This window comes from Clarias gariepinus, chromosome 5 (assembly GCF_024256425.1).
Source record: "Clarias gariepinus isolate MV-2021 ecotype Netherlands chromosome 5, CGAR_prim_01v2, whole genome shotgun sequence".
In the NCBI taxonomy this organism is placed as follows: domain Eukaryota; kingdom Metazoa; phylum Chordata; class Actinopteri; order Siluriformes; family Clariidae; genus Clarias; species Clarias gariepinus.
The window spans coordinates 32,274,712-32,295,334 of record NC_071104.1 but is presented as its reverse complement, the minus strand read 5'-3'; the positions used below and the strand labels follow the sequence as shown (position 1 = coordinate 32,295,334).

The window sequence follows — 20,623 nt, the reverse complement described above, 5'->3', positions numbered from 1 at the left end:
GCGGGGCGTCACTAAGACACCGGCCAGGCACCGCCTACCGGAAATACGCAACAACCCAAACGCAAACCCCGGAAGTTAAGTGAATTGAACGTCGGCGTGGTGTTGTGTGAATCGTCATGGCAACCACTGTGTGTCTTCTCTTATTGTATACGTGGCTCATATTCACAAACTTAGCTTAGTTCTGTTTCTTTCTAAACTAAAATCTTGGTCAATATTTTTAAAATTAAATGATAAACTAGACTAGACAGTTCACAAAGGAATCGGTTCTAAGAGTCGACTCCCTCAAACATGACTAATGTGAACTAGTTGTCTAATAAAACAAAATGTACTAATATTCTCCTAGATAAACATATAACTCATTCGAGTTCACACTTTTATCGTCCCTGTTGTATCTGGACACTTTATAAAATTCTAATTTTATTTGTCACATACACAGTCATACACAGTACGATATGCAGTGAAATGCTTGAACACACCTTATTAGATATTATTACCATTACCATATTATTATATAATAATTAATAAATTATATATAATAAGTGTAAGTGCACATATAATAAATATATAATAATTACCGTATTAGACACACCTATCATGATAGTTGACAAGCCACCTCAGTCTTGTTTTTATTTTCTACATACTTATTCTTTTAGTCTTCTCCTTTATTTGTTTATTTTTTATTTCTTAAAAATCTGCAGTCTGGGGTCCGTTCTTCGTATGTCGCTAACTCAGTTAGCTGAATTTGATTGTTGTGGATTTGTCCTGATCTTGGATTGTTTCGTTCTTCGATGCGCTTCTCGCATTTGTTGTCATAGCAACATATCCGTAAGCTTGAACCTGCTCGGGAGCAGGTTTATTTCATGTAAACAGGATTTAGCCTGCGCTCCTGGCGGGTTATGATTGGTTGAAATGGTGAGGTCACATCTGATTGGTTAAAGAGCATGACCGACTCACGTGGAAAAAGAAAAGTATATGCCCCCTGCCATGGACTCCCCCACCCACACACACACACACACACACACACATAATCGCTATCAAATATTATATAAGAACATAAATTCATAGGTTTATTATTATCAAATATGATATTACTATTATAATAAACCCTAGGCACGAGACAGCCGTCAAGACCATTAATACAAACTCTTGTATAATGTTTATTTTGTAACATTTATTTTTCAGGGGTTTGTCATAAAAATATGCAAATAAATATTTATATATATATTAAAAATAAATATTTTATACTGATAACTTGGACGAAACTAATTTTATTATAAACAATATAAAAGTATACATAATATTTCTATTTTTTCATATACAACATATTTATTTTCATATTGCTTATTTTATTTTATTGTCTCATGTAATTTGTAATTTGTAAACCATTAACCTATGAATTTATGTTCTAATATAATATTTGATAGCGATTATGTAGGGGGGGCAATCCATGGCAGGGGGGCATTTCAGCGCATAACACGTGTTACAAAAAAAAGTTGAGCCGCTCTTTTTCCATTTCGTCAACCAATCGGAGGGCTTGTGATCAGTGTTTCTACTGTCGATGCATATCGCCTTTTTAACCAACGCACGAGCGCGCAATAATCCTAGACAACTCAATCCACCTACACTAATCATCAACAACAGGTGAGCTCGAAGAACCGACTTAGCCAGATCGTAATTAGCACGATGATCTCATCTCGGATATGTCAATTCATCTCGGATGTGTCAAGCGACGTACGAAGAACGGACCCCTGGAGTTTTTGCATTTGCATTTCACTACTGTTGTAAACAGTAAAATTCTTAAAACTCAAACCTCCAGGTTCGATTCCTGCCTCAGGGTCTGTGTGCATAAAGTTTGCATGTTCTCCCTGTGCTTGGTGGGTTTCCTCCTGGTACTCTGGTTTCCTCCCACAGTCCAAATCCATGCAGATTAGATTATTTGGTTATGTGCACGTGGGCCTTGCGAGGAATTTGCATCCTGTCCAGGGTGTACCCCGCCTCATGCCCTAAGTCACCTGGGATAGATAGAAGTATAAGCGGTATAGAAAATGATCCCGAAATGACAAACTTTACCCTCCATCAGTGGTCAGTGCTGTACCACAGCATTGTGGACAAAAATCATTTTCCTAATTCATGCATCTTGAATAATGCTTTATTCTGGTTAGGGTGGTGGAGGATCTGCAGTCTATCCTGGGAAGACTGGGTGTGAGAATATGTCAGGAGATGAAACAAAGTTAGAGGACCGAGAGGAAATACCATAAATAATCTCTTTACGTACTCCAAGCTCACAACCAAACACAGGGACACTTAAGCTGTGCCACTCCTTACATTCCTTGTTAAATGAATTGACAACTGAGTCACATTATTGCATCATTACAAGACAGTTTGCAGGCCACAAACATTATAGAATAACATAGTTGAGTTTGTAATACAGACTGAAAATAGTACCTTGTATGAAACCTAATTGTTTTTGACTTCTCAGACGAAAGTGCACTATGGAATAATGGAACAAAAATATGGACTGCTAGGTATACAGTGTACACTGGTGGACAAAAGTGGCTTACCTTCCACAGTCCAAAAGACATGCAGATTAGGCTAATTGGTGTTCTCACATTGCCTGTAGTGTGCAAATGAGTGTGTGTGCTTGCGGCACCCTGTTCTGACTTGTGCCAGAAGTTCTTTATGGTAAATATTTTACTTGTAGGTGTAGTGGAGTGTAATAGAAAACAACAGACCCAACAGTCATGACTTGCATGCCCCTGATTCTGTGTAATTAAAACATTAACAGGTGTCAAACAAATTTAAGGATAAAAAAATTCAAAGATAAATGCAGAAAAGGTTGTCCTGTGCATTTCTCTCTGAAAATAAAATGGGTCGTCCCAGACACTGTTCAGAAGAACAGCGTACTTAGATTCAAAAGTTGATTAGAGATGGGAAAACATACAAAGAAGTGCAGAAAATGATAGGCTGCTCCGCTAAAATGATATCAAATGCTTTAAAATGGAGCCCAAAACCAGAAAGCTATTAGCAAGAAGCCCCTGCAAAGTCCCATGTTTGAAAAAAAGACATGTGCTGAAGAGGTTACAGTTCGCCAAAGAACACACTGACTGGCCTAAAAAGAAATCGCACAATATTTTGTGGACTGAAAGCAAGCTTTTTTGGGTCTAGAGGCCGCAGACAGTTTGTCAGGCCCCCAAACACTGAATTCAAGCCACAGTACACTGTGAAGACAGTGAAGCATGGAGGCACAAGCATCATGATATGGCGATGCTTCTCATATTACATTTCAGAGATCATGGATCAACTCGAGTAGATCAAAATACTTAAAGAGGTCATGTTGCCTTATGCCGAAGAGGAAATGCCCTTGAAATGGGTGTTTCAACAACACAACGACCCCAAACACACCAGTAAGTGAGAAGCATCTTGGTTGCAGACTAACAAGACTAACATTATGGAGTGGCCAGCCCAATCCCCGTACTTAATCCAATAGAAAACTTGTGGTCTGGCAATAAAAATGCTGTTTCTGAGACAAAATTGCTGTTTCTTGGGCTGGAATACCTGTTCAAAGATGCCAGAAGTTGGTTGACTCCATGCAGCACAGATGTGAAGCAGTTCTCAGAAAGCATGGTTATACAACTAAATATTAGTTTAAAGATGCACAACAAAGATTAAACTTCAAGCATTTTTGTTTAAACTGTAAATTAATCACTTTATAAAGATGAATGATGAGAGTGCTAATTTTTTGAACAGACTAATATTTGATTTTCTTCACTTTGTGTAAACTAATAATACATTCAGCACTTTTTCCTCATGTTGTGATTCAGAATAGAATGTGCACGGTGTCCAATGCACTTGTGTGATTTAAATGAAAGGTTATTATATAGACATGGAGCTTTACTCACTTTTTTCAACACACTGCTATTATTTTAAACACATCTGTACATTTGATATAAATGGCAACTGACTCGAAACATTTGGAAGCAAGAGAAGAAGGAGGTCATAAAAATAATTAAATCTAATTAGTCTTCACAACTGAATTTCATTCTATTTTCTGTTTTGCCTTCTCTCCTAACGGAAGTTGTTAAATTCTGTTTGAATATTCATACGATCAACCACTTTTCCTCCAGATAACTAAGTGCAATCCATTTAGATCCATTAGACGCTTTTATAATGAGATGCTCTTCTACCATGGACCCTCTTTGTCAGTGATGGAGTCGTGTTAGCAAGTGATTATTTGCAGACAGAAAAAGGAAACAAGCTCATCTTAAGTAAAGTCTGCATTTAGGTGTCAAAAGATCAACCACTTCTCTTTATATATTCGCTGCACTGCTCTGGCTCGGAGAATTCTGCAGCATATTCATTATCCGAGGGAGTGTGCCCTCATGAAGCTCTTTTACATCTTTCCACTGTCCTCAAAAGAAAATCTGCATCAAAATTGCGATACATTTTTGCTTCTGAAGTCCGTGGTCAGGCTCCCTGCATCTCTCTGGGCGTTAAAAAGACATATTTAATAACAGGCAAAAAAAAACTTCAGCTGAAAAAAAAGTACCCTAGATATCTTCAGCGAATCTCTTACATGTAATTAGTAAATCGTATAATAGATCTTAGATCTGTAGTTTTAATTAGTAAAAGAGCTCTGAGCAGTTCTGAACAGCACGTTTTATGAACAACGGAAAAACACACAGACAGAAAAACAAAGCCAGATTTATAAAAAACAAAGATGACTTTTTATTACTTCAGATAGACTGTAGTATCATGGTGCCAGGCAACAGCCTTCTGCTTTTAGTTCAGTATATTTATAGATTTCTACATCTCTTTAATGTGGCACTGCGTTTTCTTTCTTTTCTGTATTTACAGTGTTCTGAAGGAAATGTACAAGACTCAGTGGCATTCACAATCTCAACAAGAAGTACGTGTACACTTTTGTTCCCACTGTTTAAGCTAAGATCATTTTTTTATCATTGTTATTATCATTAGTTCTTTTTTTCTTTTTTTTTTTACATTTATAAGTTCATGAATGATTTCAGTCTAAGTTCATACACATTTCCCGGTCTGATTCTCTAACGCAAACTTTTCTGCACACCACAATCTTCTTTCTCCTCCTCAGGCCACCGTCACATGCACAGCCATAATAAAATAAACTCAGAGCAGAAGTCTTGCTATTCTCTCTCTTACTCTCTCACACACACACACCCCTCGATTTCACTTTCTTTCTACCGTCATGGATAAAAACACACACTTTGCTTCTTTTCCTTCTTTGGCAAATCGTTCGCTCTTTTCATTTTTCACATCAGCCACATTCAGAGTCCATCTCTGTTCAAATCACACACAGTACTGAGGGTGCTGTAGGTCTGGTGATGATGTCGTGTCTCTATACCCAGGAGTCTGGCGAGCCCGGGTACTGTTCAGTGCGGTACGAGGCTCTGCGTGTGCTGGAGTAAAAGTCCACATAGTTGGTGGTGGCTTTGAGTGTGTGAGGCTGTGTGGGGTAGTCTGTAGCTGAGTACTGCACCGTCTCCTCCAGGTACGGGTCGCTGTATCCCTGCGGGGACTGCGCGTACGTCCGATATGGCTCGTAGCCCCTCCATCCAGTCTCATCTGCGTAGAATATCTGCTGCTGCAAGAGCAAGAAACATTGCACATGTAAGGCACAATATATGCAGCAGGGATCAATTCATATATACATAAACACGCATACACGTATAAATAGATTACATAAATTGCTTTAACTATATTGGACAAATGTATTAGTTGTATAAAAACTCTGCCACATGTTGGAGGTTTAATTTTCTATTAAAATTAAATCTAATCCCAGAGTTCTCACGCTCTTACAGTTTAGTGCCGCTAAAATACTAAATCCAAAATGACTGGGGATGTGGTCATGAGCTAAAGAGTCGAGCAGTGAGGAGCTGGACTTTTTGAACTGGCTGAGATCTGCCCCGGTGGATATAACTTCAAAGGAGTTTCAAAATGGCACCCGATGATACTTACAGTATATATTGTCATACATACATGTATCATTTATCATTCATACAGTATGTGGAAAGACATCGATACACAAGTTGCAAAATGTATTCACTTATTGTTCACACAGGTCATGAGTTTTTTGTCTACTAAATCAGTGAGTCTACACTGACCTAATTAAATAGACAAAAAAGAAAATCTACAGTTTGATTTATATTCACCTAATGATGATCTGGCATTTAAAAAATAATAATAAAAAAGTTGCGATATAAAAGTCATATGCAATATGTTCATGAAGCAAAGCTGGCAAAACTGATGGAATCATTCCATGTGTTCACACAGCATCATATTTTGATTTGTTTTGTTAGCAAAATAAATCAAAACAAAATTTTTTTTTATATATCTGAACATTCTGGCTTTATTAAACACATCAAACAAATTAAATTAAATAATTTTTCCCCCTGATCAAGTTGTGGGACAGAAAATCATTTCGAATCACTCAGTCTTGAAGAAAAATTTGATTCACTTTATAATTTGCATTTCTAAAACAAACACTGGCAGAAGTGTAAAAATTTTAATTATTCTTTAGTTTTGAGTGCTCACAGACTCAAGGTGTCGGATCCCCAAAAAGAGATTTTTAAATCGAAACAGACTATTAATCTCCTTTAAGATGAAATCCAACATGGAGTGTGGCAAAAGGGGTTGGTTGTTCAAAGCCAGCTGGGTCTAACATGTGGTGCAGATATAAACAAACCAAGAAGGCTATAACAGGAAAACATGCAGGTAGACTAACAGGTAGGCAAGGTACACCTTGAATATAAATAATGCACAAGACAATAGATAATACAACAAAAGACCTGAAACAAAAGTCAGTGTTTGTGGAAGAACAGTATCATTATCACCTTTTTGTGTCATACTGTGAGGTAGTAATATATCTGAAGTAGTGAGCGGAGCGACAGAGAGTTGACCGCACACTCCATTCGCAGTTAAATGATAGCATGCAGGTCTTAGGATCTGCGTGTACTCTAGGGTTAGTTTTATTTATAACTCACAAACTGGCCAAAGAGGTGGTTCTAATAAAACATATCAAGATGACTTCATGAAGTAAACAATTACATTTCTTCAATCATTTGTGATCTGGGGTTGTACAATATGTGTTCAGGTCTACAGGACCATGTGAGTCAGCAATCATTACCTCAACAATCAATGCACAGATGTACACTGAACACTTTTCTCATTCGTTGAATAAAAAAAATAGGATTGGTGATGAAAATCGACTCGGTTACAAGAAGGTAACAGTCCAGATCTCAATCTGATTTAAAAATTATGGTAGAGATTTAATAAACGACAAGGATTCCTCCCGCAAAACTGATCAAGCAAACACTAATCAAGAAAGTTAGAACCATGTTGAAGGGGAATATTGTTTTTCATTAGCAGTGTCCATGCCTCAAAGAATTCAGGCTGAGGAGAAGCAACAGGATACTATGAATGATTTTGTTTACGAATCCTTATTTTTTTCAACTTCAAAAAAAAAATTATGCCATTAGCTATTTCTTTGATTTATGTTTCAAAAAGCCAGAATGTTCTACTGCTACACAAAAAAAACATTTTTGTCATAGCTTATTTGACTTTGACTACTGTCTTGTTGTGAACATGTGCTTATAGTGCCTGGAAAATCAGGAAAAGTGGTAAAGAGGTAAAGAGGCTGAAATAGTACTTATTGGAAAGCTGAGAAAAATTAAAATCCCATAACACACTCCAATACACTCCCGGCCAGGAGTTAGTGGCGGCATTGAGGGAGGATTTGAGAGACTTTGTCCATGCCAGCTTGTGTTCACACTATGACTGAAGCAAAAAGGGAAGGCACCAAATACTAAAAACTATTTTTATCTTTATAGATACTTTACTGAAGTTCTCAATAGTATATTTTCTTTTAAAGAACAAATGTATCAAAGATTTCAGGATAGAAACATTTTCACCAGTGCATTCAGAATTTCAGACTTCACTGTATATGTTAAAAGGTAACAATAGCAACATAAAAACATGCTAAAAAACTTCATTTATTATATTATTACTCTAAATTCAGGGCTACTTAGAGCGTTAAATTTCGCCTGAAGTAATCAATCAGCCAGAAACCCACATTGAGAGCCACTGCTCTACCCAAACCATAACACTGACCCTTACATCCCTCATCTCCCTATCAGTCTTCAGTAGGACACTGCCCCCTGGTGGAGGAAATGTGTGGAGGTACATGAACTCTAACAGATTAAGACTAAGCTGGTGCTACAGTATACAAACCATCCTGATAATTAGACTTCTAATTAATTTACTGTCGGTTACGGAGTCATTCCTTAGGTGAAACAAAGAAAGTTTCGTGGCAGAGATGAGTGTGAGGTGTGTGTAAGATTCACCTGGCCTCTCCTGGAGTCATCTCTGCTGGGTGAGGAGTAAGAGCTGAGATAAAATGGAGAGGATTTCACTGACCCTGAAACAGACACAGTGATCACAGGTTACATATCCGACACTTTAGGATAAAATACCTATACAACTTTTTTTTGGTTTACAAAGATGACATGAGAATTGCAGAGTTTAAGTATGTGGGGCGTTCAAGTCAAACTGGGACCTGTGATGAACTTTCTTGTGAATGAAAATGTAAAAAAATGATATTTACACAGTATGTTGAGACTCTTAACTGCTGTGAAATATTTAAATGGTGGAACCGTTTTAAAGAATTCTACACAATCATTTACCAATACCACTTGAACGTTACAGGAACTCGACTAAGGATATTGCACCGTCCCCCCGTCCAACCCACACGTTTAAGCTATTAGAGGAATGCCTGGGAGGCCAGTGTTTCAGGCGTGAAGCAGGAGGTCTGATCATGGCTCTGGCGTACTGATAAAACCGTGTATGGTATTTAAGCTTTAGTGAAACACTGGGATAAGTGCATTAGTGTAGCAGCGGGTTATATAGAGAAATAAAGGGAGTTTTTACTCTCATGACTGTGTTCTGTTATCCTGCACAATCAAAAGTCCCAATTTGATTTGACCGTTCCAGTATGTGCCATATTTTAAGTCAAAAGTAATATTCGTAAAGTATTGGCTGGTCAGTCTGCTGATGATGTCACTAATATTACCATCGTAAATCGTAAATGTTGATGCGCACAACTAAACATCCCACTGAGTTTATACAAAATAGCACTCTTGGAAGGTTAACCCAAACAATCGGACTGGTGGACCTGAATAACCTCTTATTTTATATGTTTTAAAATAGTTTGTAAAAAACTTTGAGCTACATTTTATACACACAATATATTTGTGTATGATTCTACACAAACACACCTTCTTTTTATTATAATCATTATAACTTTAACATTATTAATATTTACATAACAAAGTCTTTTAAAGATCTACAGTACGTGACTGTGTTCATACTCGTGCTGACGTTTGTGACCTGATCACCAGAGATGAATTTTAAAACCAGGCATGAACAGGTGCGATGGGGAAAATTAGTTTTGAATACTGAACAAGGAGATCAATAAAATGTAAACCACTTTTAAGATTAAATCAGCATTTTCTAAGCTGAATCAAGCACTTATTTCTTTAATCAGTAATCTACAGCAGCATGCACTTTACTGAAATAAACCATGTCTTATTAGAATCAGAAATAGGACTAATGTCAGAAACTATTGTTGTAGCTCATATCTGATGTCACGTCTGATTAAATCATTTAAATGCTTGAAACCTCTTTTATTGCCTAATCTAATCTTAAAGCAGAGATGACTTTATATCCTGACAGAGTTAATCTGCTGCAGCTTGATGTTTTGAGCTTATCATATACCTGTGTATGGGGTTTTATGCGCACTGCTGTCTCCTTGGTGGTTATAAAATTGCATAGGTGGCTGTGTCCTCTGATAGTCAGAGCACTGCTCTTTAATCCCCAACACGGCAGGAGACGAGGTGGTGCTGCCCGCTGCAGGGAAAAAAAACAAAAACCAAAAAAAAAAAAACCCCACACATTTTGCTTGTTAATGATTAAGGACACACAAAGATTAAAAGTTTACTTATAACGTTTCCTGTATAGACTGAAACTGTGAATGTTTGCTTCTGATTTCCTCATTGCTGAATTCCCCTGAGGTTCTCTCTCTCTCTCTCTCTCACACACACACAAAACACACACACACACACACACACACACACTTACCTGTCTTATTGACAGGAGACATCTGCAGAGAGTTTGAGGGTATTGTGGGCTGAGATTTGAAGCGCTCTCTCTCCAGTGTAGACGCCGGAGTCAAGAAGTGATTCTGATTCCAGCCATCCTATAAGACAGGAGACATATCAATGCATAGTGAAATTCTTTCTTTGCATATCTCAGTGTAACTGGGGTCAGAGCGCAGGGTCAGCCATGATACAGTGATCCTGGAGCAGATAGGGTTAAGGGGCCTTGCTCAAAAGACCAACAATGAAACAGGGGCTCAAACCGCTGACCTCCTGATCAGTAACTCAGTTCCTTAACCCCTTTGAGCTACCACTGCCCCTCAGTGGCCTTTACTCACTTACTCAATCACTCACACTAGCACTTTAAGCAATATACACTGCAACAAAGTAGGTGCACACTCTAATTCTATTATTTTGTATACAGTAAAACAGAAATTCTGTTTGGCCGGTGACCGACTGAAACAGGCAGTGCTCTCCAGGACAAAAATGGATACGTCAGGCCGAGCTCATAGCTACTGTAACTCCAGATCAGACGACTGCAGAGCGTCTACAGCAACACTGCATACGACAGGCAGAATTAGGGGCTGCCAAAACATCGGAGCAGCGTGAGGAGCGGCAGTGAGTTGACCGCACACTTCTTTCACAGGTAATGATAGCATGCAGGCGGTAAACCTCTAGTATTTCATAAGATCGTCTGAGTTGGTATTTACTTCATCAACAAAGCTATGTGATGTTAGTGGGGGGTCTCCCACACATCTAAATTTGGTCCTGAATATCATGTAAGTCTTGTGTTCGTAGAAAATTCTTTTTTAAGAGATCTTGGGCAAGAGGCAGAATGAATCAAAAAATATTTTACCCATGCACAACATTTTAAAACATGGTCACATATACTGAATCAGAGTTTGTTACATATTAATTATTTATATAATTATATTAAATTAGATAATGCGGCATGCTCTAGCAAAAAAGTTTTGCAATAATAATAAACAAAAAACACTTACAAAAAAAAAAAAAAAATCACCTTCTTGTAGATAGTGCGCAGGTCTCTGTACTGCCACAGTGTGTTGAGCACCTGCGCTGCAGCCTTCACCACCTTCATCGAGTACCTACTGTAGAGCACACCCAAACACAGGACCGATCAATCATCATCTACAGCTGCTTAAGAGTTAGCAGGGTTCATTAACTCCATCATGTTTACCAGCCTTATTCATTCAGGATTCATTCAAGCATTAAAACCCGTGTGTGTTAAGGTTGGTGTGAGCATGTGTGTGAGCTCGAGTTGAACGGACCTCTCTCCACGTCCCTTGGTGATGTTGACGAGTTTCTCGATGCCTCCCGTGTCGGCGAGAGCTTTGGCGTTCTCCATGTTTTTGCTGGAAACCTCGTGGAGCGTGCAGCAAATGGCCGCCACCGTCTCGTCGGAGAGCTGCGTGGTGCTTCCTCCAGGCAGACGGTTCACTAAATCCCGCATTGCGTACTTTCCTGTAAAACATGCAAAAGTGTATTCAGTAATCATTTATTTCAGCAGCAGCTCTACTCATTACTAAACTTTGCCAAAGTGCCAGATGTGCTCTCTGACCGATCAGCTCCTTGTTTCTCACGTCCAGTGCCATGTTCCTGAGCGCTGTGGCTACAGAACACACCACACGGTCGTTGTCCATCCTTAGCAGCTCCACCAGGATGGGCAAACCTTTCTCCTTACGTACTGCGGCACGGATATAAGCTGAGAACTGCGCAAACACACCGAGACAAAACAGGATTTAAGCACTTGACTATATGGGTTGACACTCTGCAGACGATAAATATTTTGTTGTATTGTTTGCATTCTGTAATCGCGCTCTGGGATACGTGACGAAGTACCTTCCAGTTGCCAGCTGAAAGATTCTGCAGTGAGCCAGCAGCGCCCTCGAGTGTCGCAGGGTTGGAGCTTTCGGCCAGTAGCGTGAGGTAAGGCTTCACCACGGCAGGGTGCCACAGCATCTCAGCACCTTTAGGAGACTTGGAGAAACCGGGGATCGGCCCCACACCATCCCACTGAACGAGACGGCGCACACACACACAATATGTTATCAGTAAAGCCCTAACACAGATTAACTGTTATATAATACATTAGATTACAGGCAGAAAAATGAGCAAAAGGGCATGTGCCCTGTGCATGTTTTTATATCTTTATATTGCTTTTTGCCAGAGAATAGTTTAAAATTAGATTAATTTCAATTTTTTAATCAGCCAGAGAGAGACAGAGACAGAGCGAGAGAGAGAGAGAGAGAATCTGTGATCCATGATCAGACTGATTGCTTTAGGTGTGAAACGCTGCCCCCCTCAGGAACTCCTTTAATGGCCCAAACATGTGGAAATGTCTTGGAGTGAGATCAGGACTGTATGGGGTACAATACACTCCAATAACTCCTGTAATGTGCAAGTGGTGTTGGAATTGTAGCAATATGTGAAGGCAGTAGATTCCTGAATTTTTTGACTGACTGCAGACAAACAGGCCGAGCAGTTTAAGCGCGATTCCAAAAAAAATAATAATAATAAAATAGTCCAGTAATCTGATTGGTAAAGTGGACTTCTGAGCAACATCACTAGTAGACAGGAAATCAATACTTATCAGGAATATCATATATATTATCATATGGGGACGAAAAAAAGAGGAAAAGAAGCCAAGTTTTCTTGAAAATTGTCAGGTTGCCACTCAGCATGCTAGTGAAGTGAATGCGACATTGTCTGCATCTCCAAAAATAAACGGTTGGCCAAAATATCAGTTACTCATAATTAATTTCTGGTACAAAAGCCAAACCACCTGTTCAGGCTGCGATGGCTTCAAACGTCAACATGCTGCTTCTTGCTTATGCTCACTCGGAGCCGTACTGATATTCGTGTGGCTCACCTGCTCCTCCTGTACACTCTTCCTCTTTTTCTTCCTCTTCCTCCCCCAGCAGCTGTAGTCTGCCTCTTTACTGGGTGACTCTGACCCTAGCAACCCATCCGTCTCCTGATTATCTATCAGCCGTGAAGGCGGCATCTCCAGCTCCAACCGGTACGAGAGATTCCTCAGAGTGCAAATACAGTTCTCCACAATCTGAGAAAAAGAGAGAGAGAGAGAGAGAGAGAGAGAGAGAGAGAGGAGGGAGACTAATTGAAGACCAGCTTGTAAAGGATCATAAATTCTGTTGACCATAACGACAATTAAACCTGTACAGTGGAGAAATTACAAACTATTCATCATTACAAAGTAAAACATAATAACACTACAAAAAATACTGTAGGGATTTTATCCATGCACTAAATCCTTCTGTTGTGTTATATCAGATTTTATGATAAAAAAAAAATTTTTTGCTTTTACTGGCAAAACTACAGCATCATTGATCTAGACTATTTATACTTCTTTTTATTCGGTTTGCATAATCATTCAACTTTGCTATCCCCAGCTGTGATTTGTAACTCTTAGTACTGATCTGAGGACTAGCTGGAAGGGAAAAGGTCAATAGGAGTAAGATAAATGCCTTCTGCCTTAGTGATCCACTTGTTTCTACAGAAATCCCTCCTTATATTCCAGAGGAGAAGCTCTGCAGAGAAAGACCTGAACAAATGACTAGAATTCAGTACATCTGTGCGTGCTGAGAAGGAGGAGGATCTGGATCAGAGCTAATGGAGAAATAGAGATGCAGGACACTACAGTAGCAGCAGGCAGGAAGACATGGCGAAGTGGGAATTAGATCCTGCCTGAAAGCCTTAAATGCTTTAACTATAGCATGTTCAACTACTAACTTAAAGCATAGGTTTCAGATCACACAGGCTAGTTTTTTTTCCTTCTGCAGTGTGTGTGTGTGTGTGTGTGTGTGTGTGTGTGTGTCCATGCAGTAGAATTTGCTCCATATACAGGACATATATGGGTCAATGCTGAAAAAAGGTCGTTTTCAGTTAGGAAAATAAATGGGATGCAGGGTTAACCCTATTCAAGCCACTGAACAAAACTCTACTTTATTTTAAACGCCATACTTCTGCCTCACATAAATAAAAAAAGAGAACTTAGTTTAATGATTCATTCATCTTCTATACTGCTTATCCTATACAGTGAGGTGGAGGGTGGCTGGAGCCCATCCAAGGAGACACACACACACACGCAATTTGGGAACGAGCTAATGAGCGTAATCTGCATGTCTTTGGAACGTGGGAGGAAACTGGAGTATCCAGAGGAAACCAATCAAGCATGGGGAGAACATGAATAACTCCCAGCTGAGTTCCTGTAATGTACCTTGCTGTCAAAGTCGGCGGTGCTGACGCAGGCTTTGATGACGTAGAGGAGCGAGTCGACGAGCCCTTCGCAGCAGCGCATCTGCTTCCTGGCCTCCTCTCCTGCCGAGCTCAGGTTCCTATGGCAACAAGCATCTCGGGGTCATCACCTCACCACAATTTCATATCTGAGATGTAATGAAAGCTCACACACTCGCCAGCATGCACACAAGGTGGGCAGAAAGAAGCTCTCTAGTTCAATGAGTGATGCCATGAGTAAGGGAGGGGGACTCTGTCTATGTGTGTGTGTGTGTGTGTGTGTGTGTGTGTAATTTAGGAGTTGAACATTAACTCAGAGTGCTAAGCCACGTAAAGAGTGGAAGAATAAATGCTTGTTCTTAAATCCTGATCAGTTTTTATATGAAAAAAAAAAACGCATGTATTCCAGTTTGTTTTTAGACCTGTAGTTTAATGTGATGTAATAAGGTATTTCATACCGAACCGTTATTTTTTGCTGACTTCTACAGACTAGTCAGATCATAAATGCACAAATATTTACGACTTACAAAAGTTGTTTAACACTAAACATCAAACCGAGTGCAATAATCCTCTTCGAGGTCAGGATGGAAACTTCAGCAGAGCTAAAATGTGATTCATGTGTGTGTAACAACCCTCCTCCTCCAGCAGGGGGAGCCGCAGGGCTGCGCTGTACCTCAGGCAGCCGGTGGTGTTGCGCAGCACGAGTGACGAGTGGAATTTGAGCTTGTGGTCGTCGTCGTAGGACGAGCTGCTCCAGCCCGAGTGGGGAATGATCACAGTGTTGGTAAGAGTTGTTAAGGCATCGCGGACGATTGTCATCTTGACAGCGTCACAGGAGGACAAGTTCCACAAGACCCCTGCAGAGAGAGAGAGAGAGAGAGAGAGAGAGAGACAGAACAAGATATGATAAAGTGAGAAACTGAGGAAGGTATATTCAAAGGTCACACAGGGTTAGGCTCCCTGTCTCAGGTTATCAGACTTTTTTATAGGACGATAATGTGCCTCACAGACACACACACATACAGTACATGCTCATATGCGCACACACACACCCCGACACAACCCATTTGAGCAAGCGATCAAAATCAGAGGTGTGGGCCCAGGGCTGCTTAGGAGAAATGTGATTGATGAAAAACTAGAGTCACGCAGTTGTGAAGCAGATCAGGGGTGTCTGTGTGTCCGTCCGTCCGTGTGTGTGTGTGTGTAGCTCTCCACCAGCTCATTGTTAGGGAGATAAGCCACTGTCACTGAAGGTACTATGGAAAGCACATCTCTGTCTCTCTCTCTGCTAATGTGATCTTTACCCAACACACACACACACACACACACACACAACACACACCTTCCACACACACACACACACACACACGGATCTCAAAAAGCAGTTTAGTGGGTCTAAAGTAAGTTTAGAAGGTTTTAAGTACTTGGGTACCCAGAGGGCACTGGATGTGTAATAATAATAATAATAAGTATAAGAATAATAACAACAACAACAATAAAAACTCTGAATTAAATCCAAAACATTCAAACTTAACAGAGCATGGGGTTACAAGTTAGTACGTAGATGTCAGCCCACTTTTTAGTTAGGTAATGCACTGAAAAGTCAAAGTGTGTGCTTGTGTGTGTATGGGTGTGTGTGTGTGTGGGGACTTTCTTCCCATGGCTCCCTGGTGAGCTCTTAAATCCTCTTCAGAGGCAGAGGCTCTGGTTTGTGTCTTATTGCAAAGTACTTTCAATTAATGGACTAAGACAGACAGAAAGCCTGCACTGTGTGTGTGTGTGTGTGTGTGTGTGTGTGTGTGTGTGCGCGCGCGCGCTTGTATGTCTGTTGTTGTGTAGAAACGAAAAGGTTTTATATCCAGTTTCTTTAGAATCCATTCCTATATGAAATTTACAGCTTTGCTAAGTTAACGTGACAGCCTGGGTTTACAATTCACTGCGGAAAAGCACTAAATCAAATTCAATGGCCTCTGCATGACCCACGTACACACACACACACTGATATAGTGTGTGTATAGATTCGAAAACATCCCTATAAACATCCCTATAAATATTAAAACATATTCAATAGGAATATTAAAATTCCTTTTTGTCAAATCACAAACACTAACAAGTTATTAATCTATCTGATGTTTTTAATACACTGTGAAGGACCTGTTCACTCTCTCGGTTTGATCAGCCTAATTCTGACACGATTCGTCTCTTTTGTTACTCAAAGCCTCTGTAATTTGTGTTGGTCATGCCAATAAGCACCTCAGATGAATGAACTGAATGTATTTGAGGTGTACTCTGAGATGAAGATTAAAGGAGAAAAAGAGAGACATAGAAAGAGAACTTAAGCTCTGAAGAGAAAGGTGATGGTGTATTTTGAAGAGAAAGACGGCGGTCATGTCTTTGTGCAGTCGGGTGGAGAAGCCTCGCTGTCTGCCTTCTCCAACACTAATGAGATATGAGCTACGGCCAGGATCGGGGGAAAGGAGGGAGGAAGAGGAATGGAAAAAGGAGAGAGATGATGACATACTAAGGGCATTACCCTAAATAACACACACATGCCTCTGACTATGAGTTCAAGAAGAGGGCCAACATTCCCTTTCCCTCAGGAGACTAAAAACACCCAGCAGAAGTGAAATGCAGCATGAAGCAGAGCGAGAGAGAGAGAGAGAGGACGTTGATGTTAGAGTGTAGTCCAGAAAGGAGGAGTGGAGGAGGCGTGGACAAATTCTTCTATCGCGTGGACTCTGTGTCTGCCCATTTTAGGAAAGGAGGCGTGGCCGCTGTGCCCGCCAATCCTCCCAAATAGGGGGTGTGGCCACTGTGCCTTTTAGCCCAAATAAAGCAAATACGACTTCTGTGTCAATCCTCAAGAAGGAGGTGTGGCCTCTGAATCAGTACCACAAAGTGGTCACACCTCTTTCACCGTCACCATCAGGTGCATTAAAGGACGCATGTCCTCCCTCTCTCCAAAGAAAGAACTTTTTACTATTACAGTCAATCTGTTTGTACCGGATACACACACACACACTCTCTTATGTTACATTATTGTTTGCCTTCTGGTGCATGCATGTCTGAGCCATATCACTTGCTTGCTATTGTTGTTTCAGTGTGCTGACCTGTTTCTCCTAACTGACAACACGCTGGAACCCATGGGAACACACACACACACACTTACTTGTTTTGTCTGTCAAGGCCAGGCCATAATATGTCGCAGTCTCTGGGAAAGCTGTCACAAACATGTTTACCCTGAAACGCGTTGCTGTGTGTATATGTGTGTTTTACACAACTGCCTGTCAATATCTCACACACACACACACACACACACACACACACACACACACACACACACACACACACACACACACACACAGTTACATAGCCGTCACGGGCGATAAATTAAAGTGGAATTACTGACTCCACGCTGTGCAGTCTGTCACCATGACGATCGCACTGGGATCAATCGGACGCCGATCGGAGATGAGATTTCTACAACTGTGCTCAAAAAAAAAAAAAAAAAAAAAAACAGACGAGTGAGAAAGCTTACGAAAGGGAAACGTCTCACTCTACGCGGTGTCACGTCTAATGAGCTCGCAGGGAAGGAGCCCACAGATTGGCTGTGTCTCCATGTGTCCTCTGCGCTGATTGGCTGAAAACGAGCCTGAGGTGAGACAGGGGTTTCTTGCTCTCCTGTAATTGCGGGAAACGGCTCAGTCATCCGCCAATTAGCCGAACGACGTGACACACGCTGGTGTCAGAATTAATCACTTCAGCGTTAATGAGAGCTGCTGGAGCAGGGGACGGATCTCTGTTAGAGATCTTCCACAGTGATGCAAAGAGAGTGAAGATAAAGACAGGCATGTCACTTTGTCTGGGTTGCGTGGATGTAGGGGGCCTGATGTTGCTCAGACAGACAAAATGCCTGGGAGAGAAAGAGAATACTGTATGTACACGATATATTAGCAAAGAAAAAAAAAATAAAATAAATAAAAATAAAAATAAAAAATATATACCCTGTGATCAAGCATAGGTGCATTTCCACTGTGAGAGACAGAATCTAAAAAGAAAAATCCTGAAATCACATTGTATGATTTTCTTAACAATTTATCTGTGAATTACTGTGTCAAATAAGTATTTAGTATTTAGTATTTAGACCTGTTATTTTGCTTTTAAATAGTTCAGCTAGACAAAATTGTAGACCTTCACAAAGCTGGAAAGGGCTACGGGCAATTACCAAGCGGATTGGTGAAAAAAGAACAACTGTTGGCAATTGTCAGAAAATGGAAGAGACTAATAATGATCGTGTCTTGGACAAGGGCCCCAAAAAAAATCTCTCCTCGTAGTGTATCAATGATGCTAAAAATGCTAAAGAATCAGCCCAGAACTACACAGGAGGAGCTGGTCAATGCCGTGAAGAGAGCTGGGACCATCGTTTCCAAGGCTACCATCAGTAATACACAAAGACGTCATGGTTTAAAATCTTGCATCGCAAGGAAGATTCCACTGCTTAAGTTCAATTGAACACTGCCATGTTCAAGAACGTCTGAAGTTTGAGAGGGACCATCTGGATGATCCAAAGGAGCCCTGCGGTAAGATGAGACCAAAGTAAAACATTTTGGTCTCAACTCCATTTGCCGTGTTTGGAGGAACAAGAAAGATGAGTATCATCCCAATAATACCATACCTACAGTGAAGCATGGGGCTGGAAGCATTATGCTCTGGGGGTGTTTTTCTGCACAGGGGACAGGACGACTGTACTGTAATAAGGAGAGGATGAACGGGGCCATGTATTGTGACATATTGGGCAAAAACCTCCTTCCCTTAGGCAGAGCATTAAAGATGTGTCATAGCTGGGTCTTCCAACATGACAGTAACCCAAAGCACACAGCCAGGAAAACCAAGGAGTGGCTTCGAAAGAAACATATCAAGGTTCTGGAGTGGCCTAGCCAGACTCCAGACCTAAATCTAATAGAAAATCTTTGGAGGAAGCTAAAAATCTGTGTTGCTCAGCGACAGGCCTGAAACCTGACGGATCTAGAATAGATCTGTATGGAGGAGTGGGCCGAAATCCCTCCTGCAGTGTGTGTAAACCTGGTAAAGAACTACAAGAACCGTTCGACCTCTGTAATTGTTAACAAAGGCTTCTGTACCAAATATTAAGATTTTTTTTGACTCAAGTGATCAAATACTTATTTGGCACAGTAATTCACAAATAAATTGTTTAAAAAAAATAACACAATGTAATTTGCAGATTTTTCTTTTTAGATTCTGTCTCTCACAGTGGCAATGCACCTATGCTGAAAATTGTAGGACCCTCCATGATTTCTAAGTAAGAGAACTTGCAAAATCACAGGGTGATCATTTACTTATTGACTTCACTGTATATATATTATTGTTAAAATATTTCAAATAAGGCAGCATGGTAGATAATACATTTCTTTTGTTTTTAAAAGGAGGCGGTGTGTATGCTAAAGCAGGCGATTAATAATCCTCCACTCCCAAGTGATACTGACTGTGCCTGAAACTCTCTCTCTCTCCCTCGACAGGTCACGATTCTACAAATTCAGCATCTGCTGCACTGCAGGGTAAGACGGTACTTAAAGCACTAGAGATCTGCAAGTGGGTGTGAGTGTGTTTCATTTTGTGCTCTCAGACAAAAAGGACACTGTGCCTGGTGCTTCAAGAAGTTTTTTCTGTCCCGCTTGTCCTCTGGCACGAATCCTCAGGACGGGCATGTAGATAGAGAGGTACCGCCGACATTTTTGGCATGTCTGAGACTCCGGGCATATCGCAGTACGGTGTTACGTAACCCAGACAGGACCGGGTTTAGCACCGAGGACGGTAGGGGATGTCTGAATCAGACACTAATGACTCAGACGTGCCGGTGAGGGCGCTGGATCCCGCTGCGCTGAAACAGATCATTAGACCTTGCAGAAGCAAACGGCAGGTCAGATGTTCACCTGTCTCTCTCTCTTTCTGTCTCTCTCTCTCTTTCTGTCACTGTGTGTGTCCAAGTCAGTGAACATGTAGAAAGTGACGTCTGCAGAAAATGTGATCTTCGTTCAAGATTTTTTTATCTGATTTTGTTCGAGATCTCGACGGACCTCATTACGCTGACTACAAGCAAGGCTGTTACTTCATAAACGAAGCAGGTTTACATTTTAATTAAGCAGGAA

General features: G+C 40.5%; 1 protein-coding gene across 8 annotated transcripts in view; it reads right to left on the bottom strand.

Annotated features, from left to right (window-relative positions):
* Window positions 1-4,701: 4,701 nt before the first annotated feature.
* Window positions 4,702-20,623, bottom strand: part of LOC128524047 (plakophilin-4-like) — a 137,231-nt gene continuing 121,309 nt past the window's right edge. For all 8 annotated transcript variants that reach the window (XM_053496332.1, XM_053496331.1, XM_053496333.1 and 5 more), the window contains 11 exons: window positions 15,130-15,313; window positions 14,440-14,557; window positions 13,072-13,263; window positions 12,042-12,215; window positions 11,761-11,911; window positions 11,471-11,663; window positions 11,203-11,290; window positions 10,165-10,282; window positions 9,802-9,933; window positions 8,373-8,446; window positions 4,702-5,614 (listed from right to left, as the gene is read on the bottom strand). In XM_053496332.1, coding sequence (XP_053352307.1) covers window positions 5,369-5,614; window positions 8,373-8,446; window positions 9,802-9,933; window positions 10,165-10,282; window positions 11,203-11,290; window positions 11,471-11,663; window positions 11,761-11,911; window positions 12,042-12,215; window positions 13,072-13,263; window positions 14,440-14,557; window positions 15,130-15,313 — 1,670 coding nt within the window. In that variant the 3' untranslated portion in view covers window positions 4,702-5,368. The remainder of the gene's footprint in view (window positions 5,615-8,372; window positions 8,447-9,801; window positions 9,934-10,164; window positions 10,283-11,202; window positions 11,291-11,470; window positions 11,664-11,760; window positions 11,912-12,041; window positions 12,216-13,071; window positions 13,264-14,439; window positions 14,558-15,129; window positions 15,314-20,623) is intronic.